General features: G+C 42.8%; 1 protein-coding gene across 5 annotated transcripts; it reads right to left on the bottom strand.

Annotated features, from left to right (window-relative positions):
* Positions 1-181: 181 nt before the first annotated feature.
* LOC311252167 (coiled-coil domain-containing protein 149-like) lies at positions 182-22,797 on the bottom strand. 5 transcript variants are annotated; one of them, XM_084345084.1, is made up of 13 exons: positions 22,742-22,797; positions 21,855-22,006; positions 13,587-13,748; positions 13,387-13,425; positions 12,235-12,342; positions 12,017-12,133; positions 10,955-11,127; positions 8,923-8,995; positions 8,653-8,737; positions 7,819-7,963; positions 7,501-7,577; positions 2,838-2,942; positions 182-1,395 (listed from the first exon to the last, which is right to left on the bottom strand). In XM_084345084.1, the coding sequence occupies exons 2-13, from the start codon at positions 21,930-21,932 to the stop codon at positions 869-871; spliced, it is 1,689 nt and encodes a 562-aa protein (XP_084201210.1). In that variant the 5' UTR covers positions 21,933-22,006; positions 22,742-22,797; the 3' UTR covers positions 182-868. The 5 variants fall into 5 exon arrangements, with proteins under 5 accessions (XP_084201210.1, XP_084201212.1, XP_084201213.1 ...); XM_084345086.1 differs by lacking the exons at positions 21,855-22,006; positions 22,742-22,797 and adding exons at positions 6,646-6,678; positions 18,917-19,918; XM_084345087.1 differs by lacking the exons at positions 21,855-22,006; positions 22,742-22,797 and adding exons at positions 6,646-6,678; positions 15,149-15,762.
* Between the last annotated feature and the right edge of the window lie 940 nt (positions 22,798-23,737).

The raw sequence follows: 23,737 nt of genomic DNA, 5'->3' as shown, positions 1-23,737 counted from the left end.
ATCATACATGTTCAGCTGTATATTTTAACCGTTATTTCACAACTTGTCTGTTTTTTCAAATTAGTTGAACTTCTCTACAACCTTTCCAAGTACACCCTGTTGTAAAAGTACCCCTGATTGGGAATTGTTAGACAATTATTTGTTTGTGTTGTGTTTTTTGGGGTTGGAAAAGACAACAACGTTATATTGCATTGGTTTATGCATTTATATTCATAAATATCAGTGAATACATATAAGGCACATGTCATCTCATCTGAATATCAACGTCTGAATGAGGAAAAATAAAAACCAACTGACTGTTAACATTCACCCATACTGATGAATAAACATCAATAGAATCTCTCATATTAACATTATTAATTTACACATACGTGCAAAACATTCATTACAAGTTTTGGTAAGCCAATTTGGACCTCCTGTGAGAGTAACAACAAAATGCCGTACTCAATTTAATGGCATCCCTTAGGAAGAAGAAGAAAGCAAACAATTGGGATTATCTCATCGCAGGGGAAAGGAGGAAGGGAAAGTGGGGCACCGGAGTTGAGGCTGCCATATTTGTTATTTTCCTAGCTAAATCTTTCCTGTAGGGCATGAAGTTTGCAGCTCCATTGATTTCAAGAGTGTCTGTTCCTGCGCAGCAACAAGCCTGTCTAGATATAAAGTGCACCTCCAGCTCTGTCAACGGTGGATGGAAAAGTGTTCTGTTTTATTGACTGAACAGAGTTGAAAAGCGAGTTAGTGAACGGAGGCTACATTGTGAGAATGCAACTTGGGATGATTAATGCAATTATCAATAAGGAAGGTAAGGACAAGGATTTAAATACACTTTTCAAGTCTCTCGGTGATGTCAGGTCATGCCAAGTTTTCACTATGACGGCACAGATTGACAGTGAATGTCCCAGTCCTCTGTACTCGACACCTCTGTGGTCTTGTTCTCTGGCACTGATATTGAGACTTCTTCAGGCACATTATTAGACCCATCGTCCCCAGATTCACAGGGCTGATGATCCACCTCTGAATGATCAACAGAGGCTTGTTTAATTGTAAACCACGGAAGGTCCGATTCAGTGGATGGGACACCCAGCGCCAGAGCTGCCTCTTCGCCCTCCTCCACTGTTGAACCCAGTTCTTCATCTTCAACCCCCTCGACCTCATGCCCCGCCTCTTCCACGGGACTCCGCCCCTCCTCCAGCTCCAAGGTGGCTCCATCTTCCGTCAGGGTCACGATTTCTCCCCCTCTCCTGTCAATCCCATTCGTCTCCAACCCCACTAGAGGCTCCAGGCTGTTGAGCAGTGCAGGTGCGTCTTCCCTGCTGACGCCATCTGTGCCAAGGTCGCTGCCAGCGGTGTGGCATTCCCACAATGATTCATGTGAACTTCTGTCGTGTGACACAACTGGGAGAGGGAAGAGGAGACAACTGGTCATTTTAATTACTCACTTGATCTGAAGCCATAGCTACATCAGAAAACAAGTACTTTTGCCCTTTTCTGTTCCTCTGACAGTAAGATGGCTGCTGCTGGCTCGTGTTAGATGGCAACAATAAATGCAACATTAATACCAACTACTACAACTGCGTCAACTCCTCCTTTGGGCTGAAACAATTATATTCATGATTGATGAACCTAAGGATTCTTTTTTCAATGAATTGATTAATCATTAGTCTATAAAATGTCACAAATTACCAGCACCCATGACGTGTAGTTGAGCTTGTACACCCACTTCATACCGGGCTAATGCTTTGAGCTTAGTAGCTACAGTGGCAATTTCAGCTATAAACACAGCATACATAACATCTTATCAAATCAATTTGGGATCTTCCAGAGTCTTGGACTACATTACAAGAGATGTATGGAAATACTTTTATATTTATGTTTTCTCCCGGCTCTCCAAGTCCCCATCTACTTCAGTTGTTTAGAACTGTTTTTTTTTTTTTTATTGTGTGAACCTTTCCTTTAAAAAGCCCTGTGACAAGGGGCTTAGTAGAAAAAGATATGTTGATTGTCAGGGCAGACAGCTACGTTCAGACCTTGTTCATACATGTGGTGCTGCATTAAGACACTATAATGAAAACCAGATGAAGACTCAATATAAATCTCAATATGCTGACAGAATAAGGTCTATGCCAGTCGATCCCTTCATCATGACGGCTGTCTTTTTTATGTGAGAAAAATTTAAATATGCTGAAAAAACATAAGGAGAACTTTCCCCTTTTGGAGTTGAACCACTAGAAAGTTATTTCAATTACTTATGTGACTGAAGTGCTTCCATGGCAACAGGCTAAATATAGCAGCAGTGCCCCAGACAAGGGGACGCAAGACAAGTGTGACGCCCCGCATCTCGGCAATAGCAACAGCTTAGTTCTGCTCCTTCGCCAAAATATGCTCTCACTTTGGGGATTACTGACCCATATTTGTGGATGTGCAGGCAAAAAGGTTAAAGACTGCACATAGAGTCCCAGCCACCTTTTCCCACACACATGCACGCACGCACACAGACACACACACACAAAAATGCAGGAAGAAAGCAACATTACTTGAACTGGCATCCATATTTATGGCCCCCATCCCCCACCTCCTTTCAAAGAGAACACGGCAGAAGTTTCTGAATGTCAGCGGGCGAGAATTTGCTTCACATTTCCAAAATGCCATGGCATTTGGGCAGCTTGCACCAATGAGAGGCAGAGAGGAGTGAAGGCGGGAAGGGAAAGGACTTGGGTTAAGCATGGAAGATAGCAAGGAGTGTTTAGCACGCAGTGGCTAATTGCAGTGTTTATGCCGTTAGCTGTGGGTGCTCTTATCAATGGCTGGAGAAGCCAGCTGCACACGATGACACTCACCTTTGGGTAGCTGCACTGTGGGCTGCATGTTTGGGTGAGACGTGGCACGTGTTGGATGAAGCTCCGGTTGGAGGTTTTCATTCAGCGTGATGTTGTCTCGTGTCCCTGTAAGACCGCAATGAGGTAACAAACACGACAGAGAAAACACAAAGTAAGTGGTATGAAGAATTCTAAAGGTTCAAGCATCTCAGGACTGGATGGAGCTCATCCGAGCACATGTATCGTGCATACAAACATCACGCACGTATGCATTGCAGTGCTCACAGGAAGTGGCTTCATTTCCCTGTCATCTGTCTTCATTAGTGATGGCTGCACGCCTCTTAGGCTGACACCATATGCTACTCATAGGAGACCGTGCACGAAAAACCAGACATCACAAATACACACACAAAACTGTATTCACATAGACACATGCATACACTCAAGCCCTTTAAGTGTGCACATCAGCCTTCACAGAAACCCTGTGAATAGGCCTCTTTCTCTGACCATTCAAGTGTGAGGCACAAAAACAAACAGAAGAATGAGAAAATGGATGGCTGGGTGACACGATGCGTGAGAATCATGAATGGTGAACGGAGACCATATTGTTATGAATACAGTCCATATTGTTATGGATGCTCAGTGTTGACACTGATGTGGGAGCAGTGAGTGAGAGGGTGGGGTGGGCTGTTTGGATCGACCTCTTTTACGGAGACAGTGGTATCAATCTTTATGTTTGATTGTTTAGTATCAAACCTTGTTAGTGTTTTCTTTCGTGGCACGGCTCTCAGGATAGTCAGCCACTTTGGTCCAGACTGAAATATCTCAAAAGTGCTTTCTCAACGAATCCTAATGAGCCTCTGACTTTTCCTTGAGTGCCAAAATGAGCTTTGTGGTTTTGATTGAAATGTCTCAATAACTTCTGGGATGGACTGCCATGAAATTTGGTACAAACAATCATGCCCCCTCAGGATAAATTATAATCCCCAGTCAATATTTGCCCATTTCTTTGGTTTGTGACCAAATAATTGCAAAACTATTGACATTTTCATTAGCCCCAGCATTACTTTATGCTTAGTGCTAATTAACCAATGTTAGCACCAATGTTAACTCTAAACAAAGATGGTGAATTAATGACGCATGTATTATGCATTACCACGGTGAACATGTAAGCATGCTGATGTTAGCATTGAGCATGATGTACGATAACAAAGGCAGTGTCACAGAGATGCTAACATGGAAGTAGACCTGTAGTCTTGTTTCTTTTCCCCTTTAATTGTAACATAATTATTTCAATAGCCAATGATACGTAGTAACTAATTTCAACTGAGTATTAGCAACAGGTTCATACTGCAACTAGGGCTGCAACTAACGGTTAATTTAATTGTTGATTAATCTGTTGATAATTTTCTCAATTCATCGATTAGTTGTTTGGTCTATAAATTGTCAGAAAAGGGGGAAAATGTCGGTCAGTGTTCCCAAAAGCCCAAGAAGTCGTCCTCAAATGTCTTGTTTTGTCCACAACCCAAAGATATTCAGTTAACTGTCAGAGGAGGAAAGAAACCAGATAATATTCACATTTTTGGAAGCTGGAATCAGAGAAATGTACCTATTTTTGCTTAAAGATTACTCAAGACTGATCAACTGATAATCACAATAGTTTGTGATTCAGTTAATGGTTGACATACATGATATGATATATATGTATTGATATATCATAATTTCTCTTCCTTAAGCTCAGATAGCCGGCCAGTAGCTTTAAGACTCTGCTACTTCATCCTGGCGCAGTCTTCAAGTTTTGACAAGAGGACTTAGAGAAGTTTGGGGGTGACGGTGGTGGTTATTGGTATGAAGAGCAAACCCAGACTGAGCACAGCAGTGAGTCTCCAGCACCCAGGAGGAGGCAGGAGGCTCTACCAACTTCCTTTGAAGCTGACTGGCAGCTGCCTGTCCAGCCGTATAACCATCTCTTCCTCATCTTGTATATGCATACACTTGACTTTTCTACAATATATGATACTCGAACAATCCGGATCATATACACTGTCTAGCTCTGGGGTGACAAGGAAATTCCTACCTCTTAACTGACAAGAGTCTGTCATTGGACCAAAACACAGTTATATTCTGCACTCTGTATCCACCTCTGTCTTTTCAATGTCTGCTGCACACTGACAGGCTTTCACCTGCCGTGTTACATTTCAGCTTGCAGTCATTCAGCGTGTGGGGTGCGGCGAACAGCGAGACTGGTGGGGATCTATCAATCAAAACTTTATCGGACTCACTGCGTCGACGGCATTATTATTGTTTTTGGCTTTCTCTCATCCAACGTAGTCACCTCTAGTGTTCTCCGGGCCTCAGGTAGGCAGCCAAGGCCCTCCATCCCATCCTGTTTGCCTTTAATATCCGTCAGCCCAACTTCGAATCACGTCGAGGCCACAGACGCTCACATCTCTCTCTATATTTCTGTCTCCCCAACTGTGGTGGACAGCGTGGTTGTCAGGCACTCTGGGCCCCTCGCCTACAAATTCCCTAATAACGGCACATTCCCCTAAATGTGTTTGTAATGTGGGCAATCATTTTCAGTAATGGATGCTTGTCAGTTTTATAGCGGTGAGAATGACGGTCTCATGACAGGGCACCTCCATTCAGCCGCAGCCCCTCCACCTCGCTGTCTGGTTCATACGCGGCACAACATCTCCCTCCAGTGGGGAACGCGGGGAACTATTTTCTCAGTGGACTGTCTTGTCTCCTGGCAAATAAATTTTGGGGTACTATTTTTGAAACAGTTTACATTTAGTAGATCGATAAATGTTGAGATTCTTATTGGATGAGGTTTGTTTAAAGCACAGTTGGCTAAATGTATATAAAATGATATGCTGTATGTAATTGTGTTTTTTGAATGCTAGTTGAAACTAGTTGGAGGAGCTACAATGATTAATCGCCTAGTTGTCAACTATTAAATTAATAATGACAATTATTTTCATAATCAACCGATAAGTTCAAGATATTTTTTGATTACAGTCAAAATTATATGATTCCAGCTTCTTAAATGTGAATATTTTGTTTCTTTACTCGTTTATTGTGGTAAGCATGATAAAATGGGTTGTGTATATTTGAGGACATCATCATGGGCTTTGGGAAACACTGCACGACATTTTTCAAAATTTTAAAGATCAAACAACCAATCAATTAATCGAGAAAACAATCAACAGATTGATTGGCAATGACAATGGTTGTAGTTGCAGCCCTAAGAGGAATTTATGGAGTATTTCTCTACTGTCTCACATGAAGGAATTTTTTTTTAAATTGTATATTGGCATCTTTGAAAGCACATTTTAATATTCATTTTACTCTCATGTTCTAAATGCGTTAATTTGAGTGCAATTCCCAGAAAAATATAAGAATACTAAATCTGGTTATCAATTCAAATTCTCTTTTGTCTGACAAGACAGTCTGCAACATATCTTATTCTCACATGATTTATGATTCAAATTGTTGCCTGTGAGATTCTGAGTGCGTTTTAAACCAGAAGACAATAGTGTGCAATCTTAAAATGTCTCTCCTACCCTTAAAACATGCTGTCCTCCTGGCATTTTTGTAAAATTCAAGACAGATCCACTTAGACGAGAGGGATGAGTCTGTATTATTCAGGCAGCCTGCTTGAGTCAATGCTATCGTGAACAGACACATGAGCGGGTGGTCAATGGAGTTGACACATTGTAAACGGTGGGCATGAGGTGACACGCTTTCTGGGAGTCTGCCCAGATTTGTCCTGGCATGACATAGTGGAGGGCACGGATGGGCTAAGTGGGGCAGAAGGAATACATACTCCCAATTCCCACGGATACGCGGTAGGTCAAGCCTGAGATGCAGCCAGAGAGAGAGAGACACACTGTTATAAACATAACACCTTATTAATGTATTTAGATTAAATAAGAAAGAAGGGAAATCAATGAAATATTGCAAGCAAGAACATTTAGAGAAAAGACCTTTTTTTTTTACTCATAAAGACATAAATGATAAGAAAAGAGATTTGAGAGCGTGAGCAAAAATCTTCATTTCAAATTTCTACAGTAAATTACTGTATTATTAGAAAGCTCAGAAATTGCACAGCTTATCATGACTTAACTGTAAATTACTTTATGTAAACTTTCACACACACACCCATAGTCACATGGTCATGTTTACCTATGGTGTGGTACAGTTGCAGGTACCCACTAGCTCAAAGCTGATGCACAAATAGTGACACACAGTCTTTGCAAGAGTGGATACATACAGAGGTTGAGACTGATGAGTTACTTCACAGTGAGGTAGAATTAAGTTCCTCATCATATCCGACAGCTTTATAGCCAGCTAACTAGAAAGACTGCAGCTATCATTTTTACCGTCATTTTCTTAAAAATGTCTGTTTGCGAGCTGACAACCTTAAAAAAAGTAGGCATAAATATATGTAAGGTGATTGACAAACATGACTACTTTATACACAAAACCAAAATAATTTATATCCATGAGAAGTGTTAACCTATCCTTAAGCATGAAAGGCAGAATTACTGTCAAATTATTGTCATTACTCTGTATCTGTTTCATAACTGGACTGTGTTCGATCTGAGATGAGATCACTGAGGGGTGGTTTCACGACTGCGGTACACTTTAAATGTTTTAGTTTTTTGTGAAAGATACCCACCTGGAAGACTCCACAGTCCTGAAACCTCCAGCGTCTTCAGCTTCCTCTCCAAATCCGCAACTCTGCTTCCGAGGATCCTGCAGGCCAAGAGTGGTGGGTCAGGTGACTTGTGAACTGCAAATAGCATTTGTGTGTATTCATGTTTCTCAGTTCAGTGTTTGCCTTGCAGGTGGAGAGGGACTCTCGGAACAGGCGAGCAAACATTAGAGAGTTAGGAAAGGGATGTTCAGCTGGGTGCATTCTGCAACCTCACCGCCAAATGCAACTAAACCCTACCCTGGTGTGTCAGGCAGATGAAGTGAAAAAAAGAAGCGTTACCTATTGGTGTGCCTCTGGTGCTGGATGACCAGGTTCTTCTCATGGATGGTCTCCAGCAGAGCCGTAGCGAGGGACTTGAGGTCGGAGATGGACTGAGGTGTGGCTGGCAGGCTGCAGCCCTGCTCTTCCAGGAGCATCTCCTGGACTAAAAATGAAGAGTAGAGAATGAGGAAAGAAAGAGAAAATGAGGGAAGACAATAAAAGTAGAGCGAGTTATACTTGAAGCTACAAGTGTTAATGACGCCATCAATTAAAAAATTGACCTCATTTACTATGATGTCCTGGGTACTAACCTACAACCTGCCAATAATACCCCAATAAAACTTTCACAAAACTTAAAATATACATAAAAGACAGAAAAGCAGTTACAAAACAAGAGATGGGGAAAACAGCATGACAAGTGCAAGACAGAGATGGAAAGTCGGAAACAGCTGTCTGCTAGGTGACACTCTCCTAACTTTAACTTCGGAGCCCACTGTGCTGCTTCTGCCAGCAGCTGTCAGTCATCATGGCAGGCTCATTTCCCTGCCAGTGGTGCTCTCCACCGCTCAGAATACAATTAGTAACCCAGCTGGTGTCCGGGCGGTGGCTTGAAGGATCGGCAAAACACAGGAGTTATTAAATAATGCAATGAGGCGCAGCCAGAAACAAAGAAAGAAACCAATATGTTATATTGAGGGGAGAATCAGTTGCAGAGTTTAAGTAATCAAAAACTACTCTACATGCTCTAAAACAAAGGGTACGCACATTATTTCTTACAACAGTTTCCAGATCAGCAGCTCTGGTATCTGTTTAAAGAGAATTCAGAGAGAGCTGAACAGTTTGTGTTTTCACCTTGTTTGGCTGAGAGGACTCCAGTGAGAGGACTGCTGTTTGATTTCCCATATGTGCTGGAGTTCTTCCTCCTCTCGAGAGCCGTCTGTGCAGAGGGAAAAACAAGAGAATAAAGCTCCCCTTGCCATGTCTGATAAACATTTCAAATCAAAGCAACCACTTTTACATGTTGTGCACATGCATAAGAATCCAGATTTTGTGAAATCAATTAATTTAATCAAAAAGCAGCTGTACACTTCCACTTTAACAGAGGCATTCCTTCCTTCCTACCTTGTACTTCATGATGTTAGATTTCAGCAGGTTCACCTCCTCTTGTAGTTGGCTGAAACGCTCATGCAAATACCTGCAGCAACAAAGATCACAATCAGATATGTACATGCAGTAACAGACACTAATAGTTGAAACTATTAGTTGAAACTCGGAAAATCATGAATATTCTGAATAACAAACTTGGAAAGAACATCAAAATAATATATGTTATGTATTTTAAACTGCTTGATCTTTGTCCTACACTCTGTTGCTTTGTCAAAAGGGCATCAGTCAGTGGAGAATACTGTGTCTGACTCAGTTCCTCTGCACTTCACAAAAACTAGGGCCGTGGTCCCAGCTAAACAGAAACCCGTGGTTAAGACAAGGCAGTTGCAGGTTGCTTAGCTATTTGTGACAGTTGTATGACAGCCCTTCCCCTCATACTCACTTTGTTGAGTAAAGAACAGACACAGAGAGCAGCTCGTTGCTCTTTGCTGTGGGTCCATTGATCTCTGGATGCTAGGGCCCATTTGCAAGTGCTATGAATAAACTCACAGAAAGACAGATCCTTGCTATAGCAACGGTGGTGCATGAAGATGCATTGGCTGGTAGCTCCACCGAATTATGCTACATTTTTAACTTGAATTTTTTCAGCTTTGTTGTTAAAACATGTATCGCCTATGGCAGACGAAAAGCAGGTATTTTGGATTAAGAACAGAGGAGCGCAGGACCACAACTGGATGAGGAGAGGTGGACTTTGTGTTTAAAACATCGATGTTTGGTGTTCAGACACAGCCAAAGTTGACAGGCAGTGTTTCCCTGACGTCAAACTTTTGATGTGGAGATGCTGACCAACATTACCTCGACACAAATTCAAAAGATGCACTATCTGTATGTACATTTTTATATAAAAAACTGCATATATGTTCTGTAATTTGTGTAGCATCAAGGAGCTTATGAACTTCCATATCGTAATGCAACCCTGTGTATAATGACAATTAAATTACCTTGTACCTTGTTACAGTTCTTTATTTGGCAGGTAGCCACCACATACATATCATCCCCCATGATCATTTTAAGTAGTGGGGGAAGAAAAAAAAAACCCTGCGTTATTGTTTTAACAAAGATTAAGTCACTAAAATAGCAGTAAATAGTAATAATTGAATTAATTAATTAAATCAAATAAATTTAAATTATTAGAAGGAAATAGAAAGCAAATGTAAAATAAAATGTTTCAGCTTTCTTATGATACAATACACCGATCAGGCATAACATTATGACCACCTGCCTAATATTGTGAAGGTTCCCCTTGTGCAGCCAAAACAGCTCTGATCTGTCAAGACATGGACTGAAGACCTCTGAGGGTGTCCTGTGGTGTCTGGCACCAGGGCGTTTTATTTATAGTGGATCCTCTGGGTCCTGTATGTCGGGGGGGTGGGGCCTCCATGGTTCAGACCTGCTCCAGCACGTCTTACAGATGCTCGATCAGATTGGGATCTGGGGAATTCGGAGGCCCAGTCAACAACTTGGGCCCTTTATTGTGTTCCTCGAGCTGTTCCTGAGCAGTGTTTAAGGTGTGTCAGGGCACATTGTCCTGTTGGGGGGCCACTGCCATTGGGTAGTGTTGTTGTGATGAGGGGGTGTACTTGGTCCACAACAGTGTTTGGATGGGTGGTGCATGTCAAGTGGCATTCACAGGAATGCCAGCACCCAAGGTTTCCCAGCAGAACATCACATTGTGATGAGATGATCAATGTTATTCACGTCACCTGTCAATGGTTTTAATGTTGTAGCTGATCGTTGTATATTAATATGATATATGAAAGATTTATTGTGTTGGCTTAACATTACAAAGTATAGAATGGCTCCACGACACACTGAAACACACTGAAAATGAAGTCACCAAGTTGGTGCACTTCTTAAAAAACCTGGGTTTTTTGTTAAAAATGTGAAGATACTAATTTAAAAAAACTAGACGTGTATCAGGCTTGAAACAATGTGACTATTGAGGAGGCTCTGTGAGGTAGATATCTGCTTTTTCAGCCCCAGTTACCTGTTCTCCATGCAGAGGGCATCCACATCAATGATGCGTGCCTCACGGTTGCCCAAGATGTGGTTGAGCTCCACGTTAACTCGGTAGGCCTTGTCCCTGAACACATTTCGCTCCGACTTCACATCCTGCAGCTCGTCTGTCAGAGCCTTCATGTTGTGCTCCATTTCCTCCATCTAGTAAAAGGTAACCAGGCAAAAAAACATTTGTAAGAGAAGCCACTGAAAGATATTTAAAAGCTTTGTTTACTAGAGTAAAGTTTGCTGAGAATGCCTACACTGTTTTCAGCAATCAGCAACCTAGGAGCACATCTACTGTTTTCAGATGAGTGAGTGGCTCCACCAGAGCAGCTAGAAATTAGGGTACCTCGTTCAAGAACACCGCAGCAGCTGGTTTAAAGGAGGGAAAAGTATGTTTCATCAAAATAATAAAATCCAAAATAACACCAGCAATGCCTCAAAAAACAGCAAACACTGTGGCGCGTGACGATAGGCATGAGGCGAGAATAGTTCCAGAAATGAGGCATGGCTGTGAAACACAATGCGAATGAATGGTGTTGTGATCTACTGAGGCCATTTTTAAAGAAATCTGCAAAGGATTTCTCTCAGTATCACTAATCCCTTTCCAAAACAAAACAGTCAAATTCCTTGTATGATTTCACGTGTTTGGCCACTAAAAAACAATAAGAAGCTAAAAATTGAAAAACCTGGATGCTTCACAAACTTTTCAACGCAACAGCACAAAAGAAAGACACACACGCTCGCTAGCACTGTCAATGACCCCCCCCCAGAAATGTCTGTGTCTCGTCAAATTTGATACCAGGGCTGAGGAACTAAATTTAGTCCCCTGTCGCCCTGGTACGTTAAGATTTCTTACTTCCAGAAAGGGTTCCTGGGCCCCTGGAAAAGTCAGTGCAGTCAAATAGGGCTAGCTGTAACAGTTCAGCCTTTCAACGTTTTTAATGTTGATGTTTTTGAGGATGTGCATGTGCAAATGTGTCTTAATTTTAGCTGTTTTTCTTGTTTGTTTTTTTAATAAAAAAATACAAAAAGGAAATATGTCAACCTGTAGGCTCGCTCTCTCTAGCTGTCGAACTAGATCCTCCCGTTCATGTGCGGGGAAATGGCGTGCCCCCACCTCCTCATCCCCCAACCTCTGTCGAGTGATGGTCATCCTCAGGAGCTGTGGTAAAAAAAGAAACATGTACAATTCACTGCTTCTCTAAAGCACATCTACTCACTTTTTGAGGGAGAGGGTCACGTTAAATTGCTTTTAAGTTTCACCTTGTTATCCCCCTGGGCCTCCGCAAGCCTCTGAGTCAGCTCCTTCACCTCCTCGGAAAGCTGTTTTGCTCGTTCTCTCGAGTCTCTCAACAGCTGAGCCAGGTTCACCTGAGGAGAAGGAGGAGAAGAGGAGTGAAGAAAGTGAAGGAGAAAGAAACAGAAAAGCAACACAGTCTAAAATTGCAAAGCAGCAGGTGACAGGCCACTTGATCCATCATGTGGGAGGTCCAACTCCACCGATATAACTCATTCAATTAGGGTATCACTTCCTCCACTAACAGGAACAATTGATAACATACATGAAATGACTGCTTTTATTAACAGCTTTTGAATGCTTCGTGCATCAACAAACACTGGACTAATTACATTTTCAAGATCAAAAGATCGGAAGGACAAAGAGAAGGGTTATGTTGGGCAACAACACACACAGTTATGTCTTTGCTATGGTATATATACTTGACGATTAATTTCACAATATCTGGACATCAGCAATATCATAGCTAAGAAGTAAAGTAAATTTTTGACACTTAGTATGTGAAACCTTACAAAAAGTGTAAAATACAGTATTTAATAATAAATAAAATATAATTCTAAATATTCACAATCACAACTAAAAAAACACCTCTCAGTCATTCCTTTGTAAAATCACATGCAGAGTATTTATTTCAGTGCAGATTTTAATTCGCCAATGACATTTTTCTTCAACCAATGTACAAATGTATGTATAAAAAGAGATGTAATTTGCATTGTCTTCACAGCACTAATTTGTTGTTTGTCCTCTATAAAGCAAGACTCCTGCAATGCAGCAGCCAACTCTTCACATGTGGCTGTCGGAGCGCCCTTGAAAGCACCACGAGGCAGAGTCCTACAGGACCACTACAAGACACACCCACCGTATCATTTATCCAAACCATAATTATCTGGTATAGGAAACATGTCTTGTCCAATAAAAAGTCTACAAGCTGCAGATAGACTGTGTCTTTGTTTGACGGTGAGATCCTGTATTTGATTTGATCTCAGGTCATCCTTACGTTTCAAAATCAACATAGAAAGGGAGAGAGAGGTTTGAATCAACCATGCCATGATAATAACACTATAACATAATGAAGGCAAGCAGTAAGACAGTCCTCGAAATCATCAACGACAACTTACTTGATTGCGTTTCTCTGGCGGCAAAGAGGGGTCACCGTCCTATAAGATAAAAAGAGTTACACAACAAAAATCATCTAATACAATTATTATGTTACATCGTGCACTGACTGCTTCATTAGATGGTACTAATAAAAGAGTTATAAAGGCAAATTCTCTACATGTAGACAAATAACATCACCTTGAAACTTTGAGCCACTCACAATAAGTTCCCTGTACTTTTTCTTGAGTCCCTGGTGACGCTCCCTCAGCTGGTTGGCCATCAGCTTGTACTGGTCTCTCTCCTGCTGACACGTATCCAGCTCCTTGGACAGAATGAGCAGGGCTTCTTTCTTACTCTCCAGCTTGCGTTTACACACCAGGAACTACAATAAATGGCAAACACAAGGACAGAACAGAGGGCAGTGGCATAATCAGTCGTATTATTGTGGATACATTTAATAACAGGCCTGTACATAACAGCCATTAATCATTACATCTTGTTCTTTGCTTTATAATCTCCAACAGACCTGAACCTGGGATGGAAATGGGTCAAATTACTGAGCTTTAACAGATCAGTTCACTACAGGTGGATAAACACACACCGGAGCCAAGTGTTTTAAGTGTAGATAAGACGCAGCAGAAGGAACAGAGTAAACCTTGATAGCGGTCAGACCAGCTCATAACCAAATTAAATGGCAGCAGCTGCCATGGAGCTGGATGTGCAGGAGCAGTATGTAGTAAAGCTTGTATGGTTTGTAGCACAACCATACTAATCCCTTATGCAAAGCAGCTGATGATTACTGAAACAGATGACTATTCTCTCACTTAATGGATTGTTAATAATAATGAATTCCACTTACTATGACATATGACAAAAAAACCTGAAAATGTTGTTTATTTTTCTTTTAGCAATTTTACTTTTTTAAAAATGACAAAAATGATTAATCAATTAACAAAATAGTTAGCAGTTATCTTTATTTTTTCTTGGATTACCAACCTGGCATGACCTATGCATGGCTACATAAACAGTCCCTGAAAGCTGCAAGAATATCTAAATATTCGATTTTTATTTTGACAGGAATTAGATTTTGAGTAACTGTATTATTGAGCCCTGCCTTTAACAGGTGTGGTGTTTCACTCTGCATTACAAGGCTATTGATTTGAGCGTTTTCATAACTATATATAAACTAAATATATGTAAATATAAACGCTGTTTTTTTGTTTTATTACTTACATTTACGCTACTTACGTCGTTATTGGCTTACATTGCGTTTTCACCTGCAAAATGCACCTGTCTCTTTTTAATAAACCCACACGGGTCGACTTTTACTCATTAGCTTTAATTGAACGCATGCTCGCAGTGTTAGGAGGCAAACGCGGCCCCACAGGTGGGTCACACCTGCTCTGTACGGCACCATGCGTGTTCAGAGGTGGGCAGGACTGTTACTGTAACCTCCACACTCGGAGACGGATGCTGTCGGCCTGACGAGGTAGCATGCTAACCCTGTCTCAGTCTAATCAGTCAATGTTTAGCCCTTAGCTGAAGACGTAAAGATAAGAGTTTTCTGTGCGATGTTACAGCTCCTCTGTCTATTAAACTAACAGCTCGTTCCATATGGACAGAAAGCCTCTGTAAAAATCAGTCCGCCTCTGCAACAGCTGTTCACGGTCTCCGTCGCTCTCTTACCTCGCTGACGAGCCCCTGCCAGTCACCTTCACTCCTCTTGGAAGACTGCATTATCCCAAAATATATATATATATATATATATGTATTTATATTTACTAAATGTCAGGATACAGGGCGCCTCTCTGCCTCCGCCCGAGGTGCCTCTCCTCCTCCGTTTGTTTATCTGCTGCAACGTCACTTTATTTCCCCCGGCTCTGCTGTCAAGTCGCGCGGAATGAAAACGGATACGACTTCCGGTACAGAGTTGAAATTATAGTGATCGTTTATGAACCTTATTTTGAGCAAGAATAGACATTTAAATTTGAAGTTTTAGATTTGAAACAGTGGGCAGCCTGCTTCATTCAGAAATAAAGCACCTGAGCGCCCCCCTGAAACGGAAATTGAATGTCTCCTTCAAATTAAAAGCAGAAAGTTGGAGCATCTGTCACACAGTGAGCATATTTTAACTTAGCCTACATTTTTTTTTTTTTTTTTTTTTAAATGCTCTATTTATCCTCACTTAAGCTTTTACAATTTTTAACTTTAACGACCTTGGCCTTCTTTCTAGTCTCACTTATGAAAGAGAAGTTTGGAGGGCTTGATTCAATGTGAACAGCTGCACTGTTGTCTTGGTCTAACCAGGTTTCAGTTAAAAACATAAAATTAAGATTGTGTTTGATGATAAAATCATGTATTAAAAAAGATTTTCCTGCCAGAGACCTGGGGCCTCATGTATCAATGTTGCGTACGCACAAAAAAGTGGCGTACGTCATTTTCCACGCCAACGTTCAGATGTATCAAAAGTGAAATGACCGTGGAAATGTGCGGTGCCCCACGCCAGCTTCATGGCTGGCGTACGCACGTTTCTACAGCTATTGTGCCTTTGGCGACACTTTGAGGTGATGCTGGGAAACTGTTTATTATGTGAAAACGATTAGTCCTCAGAGTAATGTGCACATCAGAGACACATTAATGGACAATGAACACACACGTGTTTGCAATCATATGGATGGATATAAAAGCATGCGCAAAGTGATGAAAAAATGGCATCAACAATGGCAGCCTTGGCCTTATTGGAAGACATCGCAAATGGTAATATCAGACGTGAGAGGGTGTTTAGAGAACGGGAAGATCTGTTGGCAAATGACGACAACTGGCTCATGAGTCGTTTTAGGTTGCCGAGGCCAGTGTTACTGGAGCTGTGCGCAGAGCTGCGGCCGGCCCTAGAACGACACACAGCCAGGAGCCAGGGGTTGTCCGTGTCCACACAGGTGCTGACCACTCTGGGGTTCCTGGCAACAGGAGCCTTCCAGAGGGAACTGGCCGACCGGTCAGGAGTGTGCCAGTCCACTCTGAGCCGAGCCATGCCAGCTGTGTGGGACGGGATCATAAGAATGTCATCCAGGTACATCAAATTCCCATACAATGCTGTTGAACAGGCCGACATTAAAGCGCAATTTGCAGCAAGAGCCGGTTTCCCTAATGTAATCGGAGCTATTGACTGCACACATGTTGCTATAAAAGCGCCATCACAGGATGAATTTGTTTTTGTCAACAGGAAACATTTTCATTCAATTAATGTTCAAATAATATGTGATGCGCAAATGCAGCTCACCAACATCGTGGCAAGGTGGCCTGGTTCAACGCATGACTTGTTCATTCTTACCAATAGCATGGTTGGTAACAGGCTGGAGGCTGGCACGGTGCGCGATGGGTGGCTTCTCGGTGAGTAAATCCGTTTAGTTGCGCCCCGAATGTAAACCAGCACAATGCCCATTTGGGCACGTGCATTCAAATATGTGCATTTGTTTTCCCTGGTGAAAATAGTGATAGAGCTATCTAACAAGCCCTTTATTGTCTCCTTGTGTTCAGTATTTGTGTCAAACGCGTGCGTAAAGTTGGAAATGTCACATTGCAGTAGCCACGGCGCACTTCTGCAGTCATTAATATAAGTGTGATCCGTCTTGTCTATTTCACATGTTATATTCTTCATTTGACTCCAGGGGACCGTGGCTACCCCCTGAGAACGTGGCTGTTGACCCCTCTCACTAACCCCAGCACCGAGCAAGAGAGGAGGTACAACGACCTCCATTCCCGAACTCGGGCAGTGGTGGAGAGGGCAATTGGCCTATTAAAGGGGCGCTGGCGCTGTCTGGACAGGTCGGGGGGGGTGTTGCTGTATACACCAGAGAAGGTGTGCCGCATTGTGCTGGCCTGTGGTGTCCTGCACAACGTGGCACACCGCCATGGCATACCACTGCCAGAACACATCCCCCAACCAGAGGAACCGGATGCCGGACCCGTCAACCTCGACCCACCCCGGGAAGCGATACGGGCCCGGCAGCATCTGATTTCAACGATGTAAAGAGGCAAGGACACAATTTACTGTTTAAGTGCATTTATTGCATGACACACATTTTCTAGCACATTGATCAGTTGATCGAGACGATCACTGACGCCATTGATTGCCCTTATAATTTCCTCCTGTGTTTCCAGCACAGCCTGAGTGAGGACACGGCCAGTTGGGCGGGCGTCAGCAGCTGGCGTGGAGTCGCCGGGGTGCGTGGTGCTGGTGGAGGTGGTGGAGGAGCCGGTGGAGACGCCAGGGCGCGTGGCGGTGGTGGAGACGCCAGGGCGCGCGGTGCTGGTGGAGGAGCCGGTGGAGACGCCAGGGCGCGCGGTGCTGGTGGAGGAGCCGGTGGAGACGCCAGGGCGCGTGGTGCTGGTGGAGGTGGTGGAGGAGCCGGTGGAGACGCCAGGGCCCGCGGTGCTGGTGGAGGAGCCGGTGGAGACGCCAGGGCGCGCGGTGCTGGAGGAGCCGGTGGAGACGCCAGGGCGCGTGGTGCTGGTGGAGGTGGTGGAGGAGCCGGTGGAGACGCCAGGGCGCGCGGTGCTGGTGGAGGTGCCCTCTCCTGGCTCATCGTCTATTACAAATGATAATAAAAAATTAAATAATTAAACATGGGTCAATGTGTTTATATCCTGGCAACTCTACGCACGAGCATGTGTAATGTGAGCAGCCTATTGTACGACCAGTATAATGACAACATTTCTGAGTTTCACACATTTACCTTGGGGATGATCTGTGTCGCCTTCATGGGCCCCCACAACTCCAGTTAGGGCTGTGTTACCCACAATGGCCGCCACTCTCTGCTCAAAGCGGGTCAGTTCCTCCCCTCCTGTCCCCCCGCCCGTTGCGGTCACGCTTCGGCGGTGGGCCGAAATCCTCCGCTTCACCTCCACCTTCACGTCGGACCATTTCTTTTTAATTTCTGGGAGTGTGCGCTTCTCCGACCCCACAGCGTTAACTGCCTCACACACACGCTCCCACTCACACTTCTTTCTTTTAGTGTTTATGCCTGTAGAAAGGCTGCCAAATAATACCGGTCGTCTTGTCTCGACTTCGCTTAGGAGCGTTTCGAGCTCAGAATCTGTAAAGTTCCGCTTCTTACCTTTATTCATTTTGTAAATCTGATGGTGCAGAGAGGGGAATCCCCGGTGCAGGCCCTATTTAAATACATTTGCATATTTAAATGGGGGCGTGGACAGGGAGGAGTTTAGCACTTCTACATGTGCGCTCAATTCCACGTTGATTGGGATGTACAAAGGAAAAGTGCTTGGATCGATGCGTACGCACACTTTGATACATCTGATTTCTTTTGTGCGTACGACAGTTTCTGGATTCTAGCGTACGCCATGTTTCAGTAGGAAATCCACGCAAGTCTTAGTACATGAGGCCCCTGATGTTTAATAAAGCTAAATTAAAAGAGTCAAAACCAGCTGTGCAATCTTTTGTGACAGTTTGTGGCTGACGAGGAATGGGAGCTAAATTTAATAGATTGGCAGATTTATTAAGGCACTTCAATTTAAACATTTTTCTATTACCAATCATAACATGAACTGAAGAAGCTTCCAGTACACTGGGCCCCGACTTTCACTGGGAATAGTCAGGAGTGACATCTTTAGAGCCTGGACCCATAAAACATCAGCAGTAAGAGACAGAAAGATCTAGGTGTGCTGAGCTCTTATCAGCTTGGGGAGGATGATGCCTGTGTGAAAGGGGTGGGGGTGGTGCGTGTCTTAACTTCACCGAAGGCTGAGGGTGTTTCAGGGGAATGAGAGGAGAGAAAATTGCAGTAGGGCGGGGGGTAAACTGTGTCCCAGCGATGACCAGCTTGTTCATTTGGTCAGTGAACTCCATGAGGGGGGACGAAGGCGACAACATGCCCACAGTAGATGGTGAACTGGGTGGGGTTTGGGATGGTGTAGACAGTGCAACCTCACAGAGAGAATCCTCTTCCCGTTCGTCCTGATGTCTCTCATGAGTGGAGCTCACTTCAGCTGGGGGCTGCGCTTGGTTTCCTTCGTGATTATCTCCTGTTTGTTTCAGCTTGTCTTGCCTCTTGTCCTAGGTGGAGGGAACAGATTGGTGACGCAGGCAGAAAGATATGTTGGACATAAACAGTTTGACTCCTGACCTATTTAGGAAGAGTGCATCTTGCTTAAAAAGATGTCTGCGGTCCCAAAAGAAATTGAAGCTGTCCAAAAAGTGCATAGAATGGACATTACATTCTTTGGAAAGCCATGTGTTCAGTGCCATCAATCTGCTGAATCTCTCAGCACCTCTTCTGACTGGTGGAAGGGGGCCACTGATCAAAACCTCAACATCCAGGGAGCTGACTGTGCTCAACAGATCAGTAAAATCTTGTTTGAGCATTTCAGACTGCTGCTTCACAATATCATTCATCCCCGTATGCAAAATGATCTTTTTGACAGTTGTATTTGCTGCAACAATACCAGGGATTCTCGCTGTCATGTCAGGAACCATATCCTTTGGAAAACAGAGAACCTTCATGTTTTCACCGCACATGAATCTCACATCTTTAACATTGGCATCTGTGGCGGTGAGTGGTACAGGTCATCAGATGGAGATGCAGAATCTCGGCATAGTGGAGCAAATCTGTTTTGCATTTTGACAGTTTGTTGTACGGGATGTTTGCTGTTGGTCTTTCCTTTAGCAACTGACCACAGCTGTGTCCTGCTCTGCACTGGAGTAGAGGAGGAAGAGGATGGTAGTGCTGGCCAGCCGGTAGCATCAGAGATCTCCGGGTGGACGGTTCTTCCTGTTATTCTTCCATCCATGTTCCAAGGAGCAGAATTCTTCTTCGGCTTTGCCCCAAGAGTGTTCCAGGGAGGACTTCCATGTGAAGATTTACTGCGGAGATCACAGCTCTCCCGTTTCTTATCAGTGCTAGGTAGCGTTCTCTTGTCCGCTGAAAGGAAGAGTGGTTTCATTTCCACACAGTCCGTTAACCTCCACATTCACTTCTAATCTGTGGATTTTGGTTTCCAACAAAGTGATCTTCTGCATGAGTTTGTGGAAATCGTCAGTGGTGAAGGGTGGCATCCTGTTGCGATGCTAGTTAGCCTTAGCTGCTAACAGGATTGTGCTACTTCTTAGGCCTCGCTAAGAAAGTGCTGAAAAAAAATTTGAAATGAGGCAGCAATATACTTTATCTCCAATTAATTATGCTCCCAGTGGTTTCTAAATATCCAGGAGTCACTGCCTGTAATCTCTCAGTGAAGAAAAAAAAGAATAATAGTGAAAAGAGGCAAGCAGAAGCGAGAGCAAGCTGAAAAGCGTCTGCACCCAAGCAGATACAGGAAGCAAGGATTCTACTCTGAAGGCTAATTTACAAAGAACAGAACAGAAACAGAATTGAGGCAAAATACCTCAAAGAAAAAGGATAATAAAATAGAAAATCACTCCTGCAGAGGCAAAGAAAAAGGCTGACAACTAAACTACTCTGGCGCAAATGGCTACAAAAAACTATGAACAGAAAATCACTCCAACCGGAGGAAAAAGCTATAAACAGAACTACACTCACAACTGACTATGAAAATACTTAATGAAACAAAAAGAGGCACTCCACCAGAGGCAAACAAATGGCTATGAACTTTAACTAGAATCTCAGAACAAAAAACAATTACAAACAAAAAAATCACTCATTAAAGAGGAAGCAAGAAATACAAACTTGATTGCGTGGCTATGAACAGGGCTGTGGATTAGGGCTGGGGTGCTGGACGAACACAAGACACTCTGGCACAGAACAAAGGGAGATGCAGACTATAAGACACATCAGGTGAGGGAGCACAGGTGGAAACAATTAGGAATCAGGGGAGACGTCAGACAGGTGGCACATGAAGAAGGGCAAGTGACCTGAAACGAAAGGAGAGTTACTTTTCAAAATAAAACAGGAAGTTCAAAAGACAAAAAACCCAAAACAAGACACCCCTCACCGCGGTGTGACAGTCATATGTTCCCACTGTTTAGTATATTGGTAGAATAAGTTTGTTGCCTTGTTTCAACATGTATTACTCTATTACTTAAATCTTGCTTGTACTTTGCATTTCAAAGGGCACGGTCAGTAACACAAATAGACATTTAAAGTGTGTGAACTGACAGGACACTGTGGTAGAATAACTTTTGACAACAATTATAAAATTAAAACAAATACAGTGAGAGGTCTTCTTGTCCTTTTTTTGACAGAAAATTAGAGCCACAGTCTGTAGAGCATGGAACCAGAGGATACAGCAAAATGTAGTTTCATTTTTACACTTTTTTTGGCTTATACTCCCCTTCTAAGTGGTTCTCGACCAATGGGGTCTTTTCTCCCGCTTTTAGAGACCAGTCAATTTAACTCGTACAGTTTACGGCTGACTGATAAAATTAGTGTACCTATCTCTGATGTAGGATGTAGAACAGCAAAAGGAGGCTTTCACCTTTACCTTCCTTCCTGTTATATTACTATATTATACTTACGTTTGACTCATTCTTGTTGGCATGAACAATGGGATCTTGCCAGACTCTGTGTACGTGTTTAACTAGAAGTGGACACATGAAACATCTGCCAGGCTTCTTCCTTGGAGGTTACTCGAGGTTAGACTGAATGCCGCCATGCCCTATCTCAATATCTGAGGACACATAATAACAATGTGCGTGTATGCAATAAAAAATATATATGTACACTAAAGTGAGCAGAAAGTCCATTAAAATTATACTTCATTATATTATCTTCTAATCTACTTACTGTTACTGTCAACCTTTGGAAAATAGTTACTCTATACAACACATATGCAAAACTTTACAGGCTCATTTCACCAGAGACACGTTGACATGTCACAGCAGGTAAAAACACAGGTGTAAATAATAAAATGAATCATGACTGAATTCCATTTTGTCAGGCTTAGCAGATAAAGAGGACTCAGATGCAGAAAGGTGGCAGTATCGACAGGCTTTTATTTTCTGTTTAGCAGCTCTTCAGACAGAATGACAAAACATTAGGCTATGAAAAATCTATGTGTCCAGGGGACCAAACACAGAACAACAGACAGTGCAAAACAACAAAACTACACTGATCTCGAGAACTCTCTCTATGAAAATTTAACAAACTGAAAATCACTCAACGAGGAGGGTGAAAATTTAACAAACTGAAAATCACTCAACGAGGAGGGCTTACAGGCTATAAAAATTAACCTACTCTGAATTACAAAACTTTATGAACGAAAAGCGCTCCAAAACGGAGGAAAAAACAAATGCTATGAAGCTATATGACAGAAACAAACAACTGACCATAAAATACTATTAACAAAAAATCACTCTTCTTCAGAGGACTACTAACCAAAAAATAAAGCTTGGCAATACTTAACTTAGTACGGAATCGAGGCAGAGAACAAGGCTGTGGACAGGGCTGGATGTATTCGACAAGACGAACGAAATACTCTGGCAACGCAGACAGGGGAAGACAAAGACTATATACACATGAGGAGGGGTGACAGGTGGAAACAATCAGGGATCAGGGGAGACGCCAGACCGGTGACACAAGAGGAAGGGCAAGTGACCTGAAACGAGAGGAGAGTTACTTTTCAAAATAAAACATGAATTTCACAAGACAAAAACCCAAGACAGGACACTCCTCACCGCGGTGTGACACATTTAGCTTCAGGGTCCTGGTATTGTTCGTGCTTGTTCACTGTCACACTGTCATATCTAACTGGGAAACTTCAATAGAAGAGGCACCATTGATGTTGCTTGCAACATTTCTTGTTATGATAAGTTAAATGATGTCAGGTGGGAAAAAGGCCTACAGGACTGTTTTATTTTTAAAGCAGTCCTGTAGAGAAGTGTTGCTAAAGCCTTGCTATGAGGCATGGATTACACACTATTAACAAACTCACTAATTTTGTGCTTTTTCTTGCTGACTTCTTCTAAGACTCTGAAGTCCTTAATCCTTTTTTCATTCAACTTCGCTTCCACTGGGTTGGGACTCTTGAACTGGGCCACCCCGGTGATCCTCAATGGCTTATTGAAGGACATAATCATACTGACTGTGCTTAAGGGATAACTGGAAATAAAGTCTGCATCAGAGTTAACTCGCTCAGTCTTAAGCAGCCTTGTAAAAAGACTGAACCACACATATCTCTTAAAAAGAGTTGAAAATGTGTAATTATTGTTTCAGTGTTTATAAATTATGATACTCGTACACTCACTGGTGCTCAAGGACGTTTCGGATAAAGCGCAGTAATCCCAGTGCATTGTCAGGGTAGGCTTTGCTATGGGCATCCATATTATTGACCAACTTGCAATGGAAACTGCAACACCACAAATAATTATTATGAGTTGTTAATGACTGTCTAGTACTGCTG

The sequence above is a fragment of the Pagrus pagrus genome (genome assembly GCF_965226575.1).
Source record: "Pagrus pagrus genome assembly, chromosome: 22".
NCBI lineage: Eukaryota > Metazoa > Chordata > Actinopteri > Spariformes > Sparidae > Pagrus > Pagrus pagrus.
This window is presented reverse-complemented; position numbering and strand designations above follow the sequence as displayed.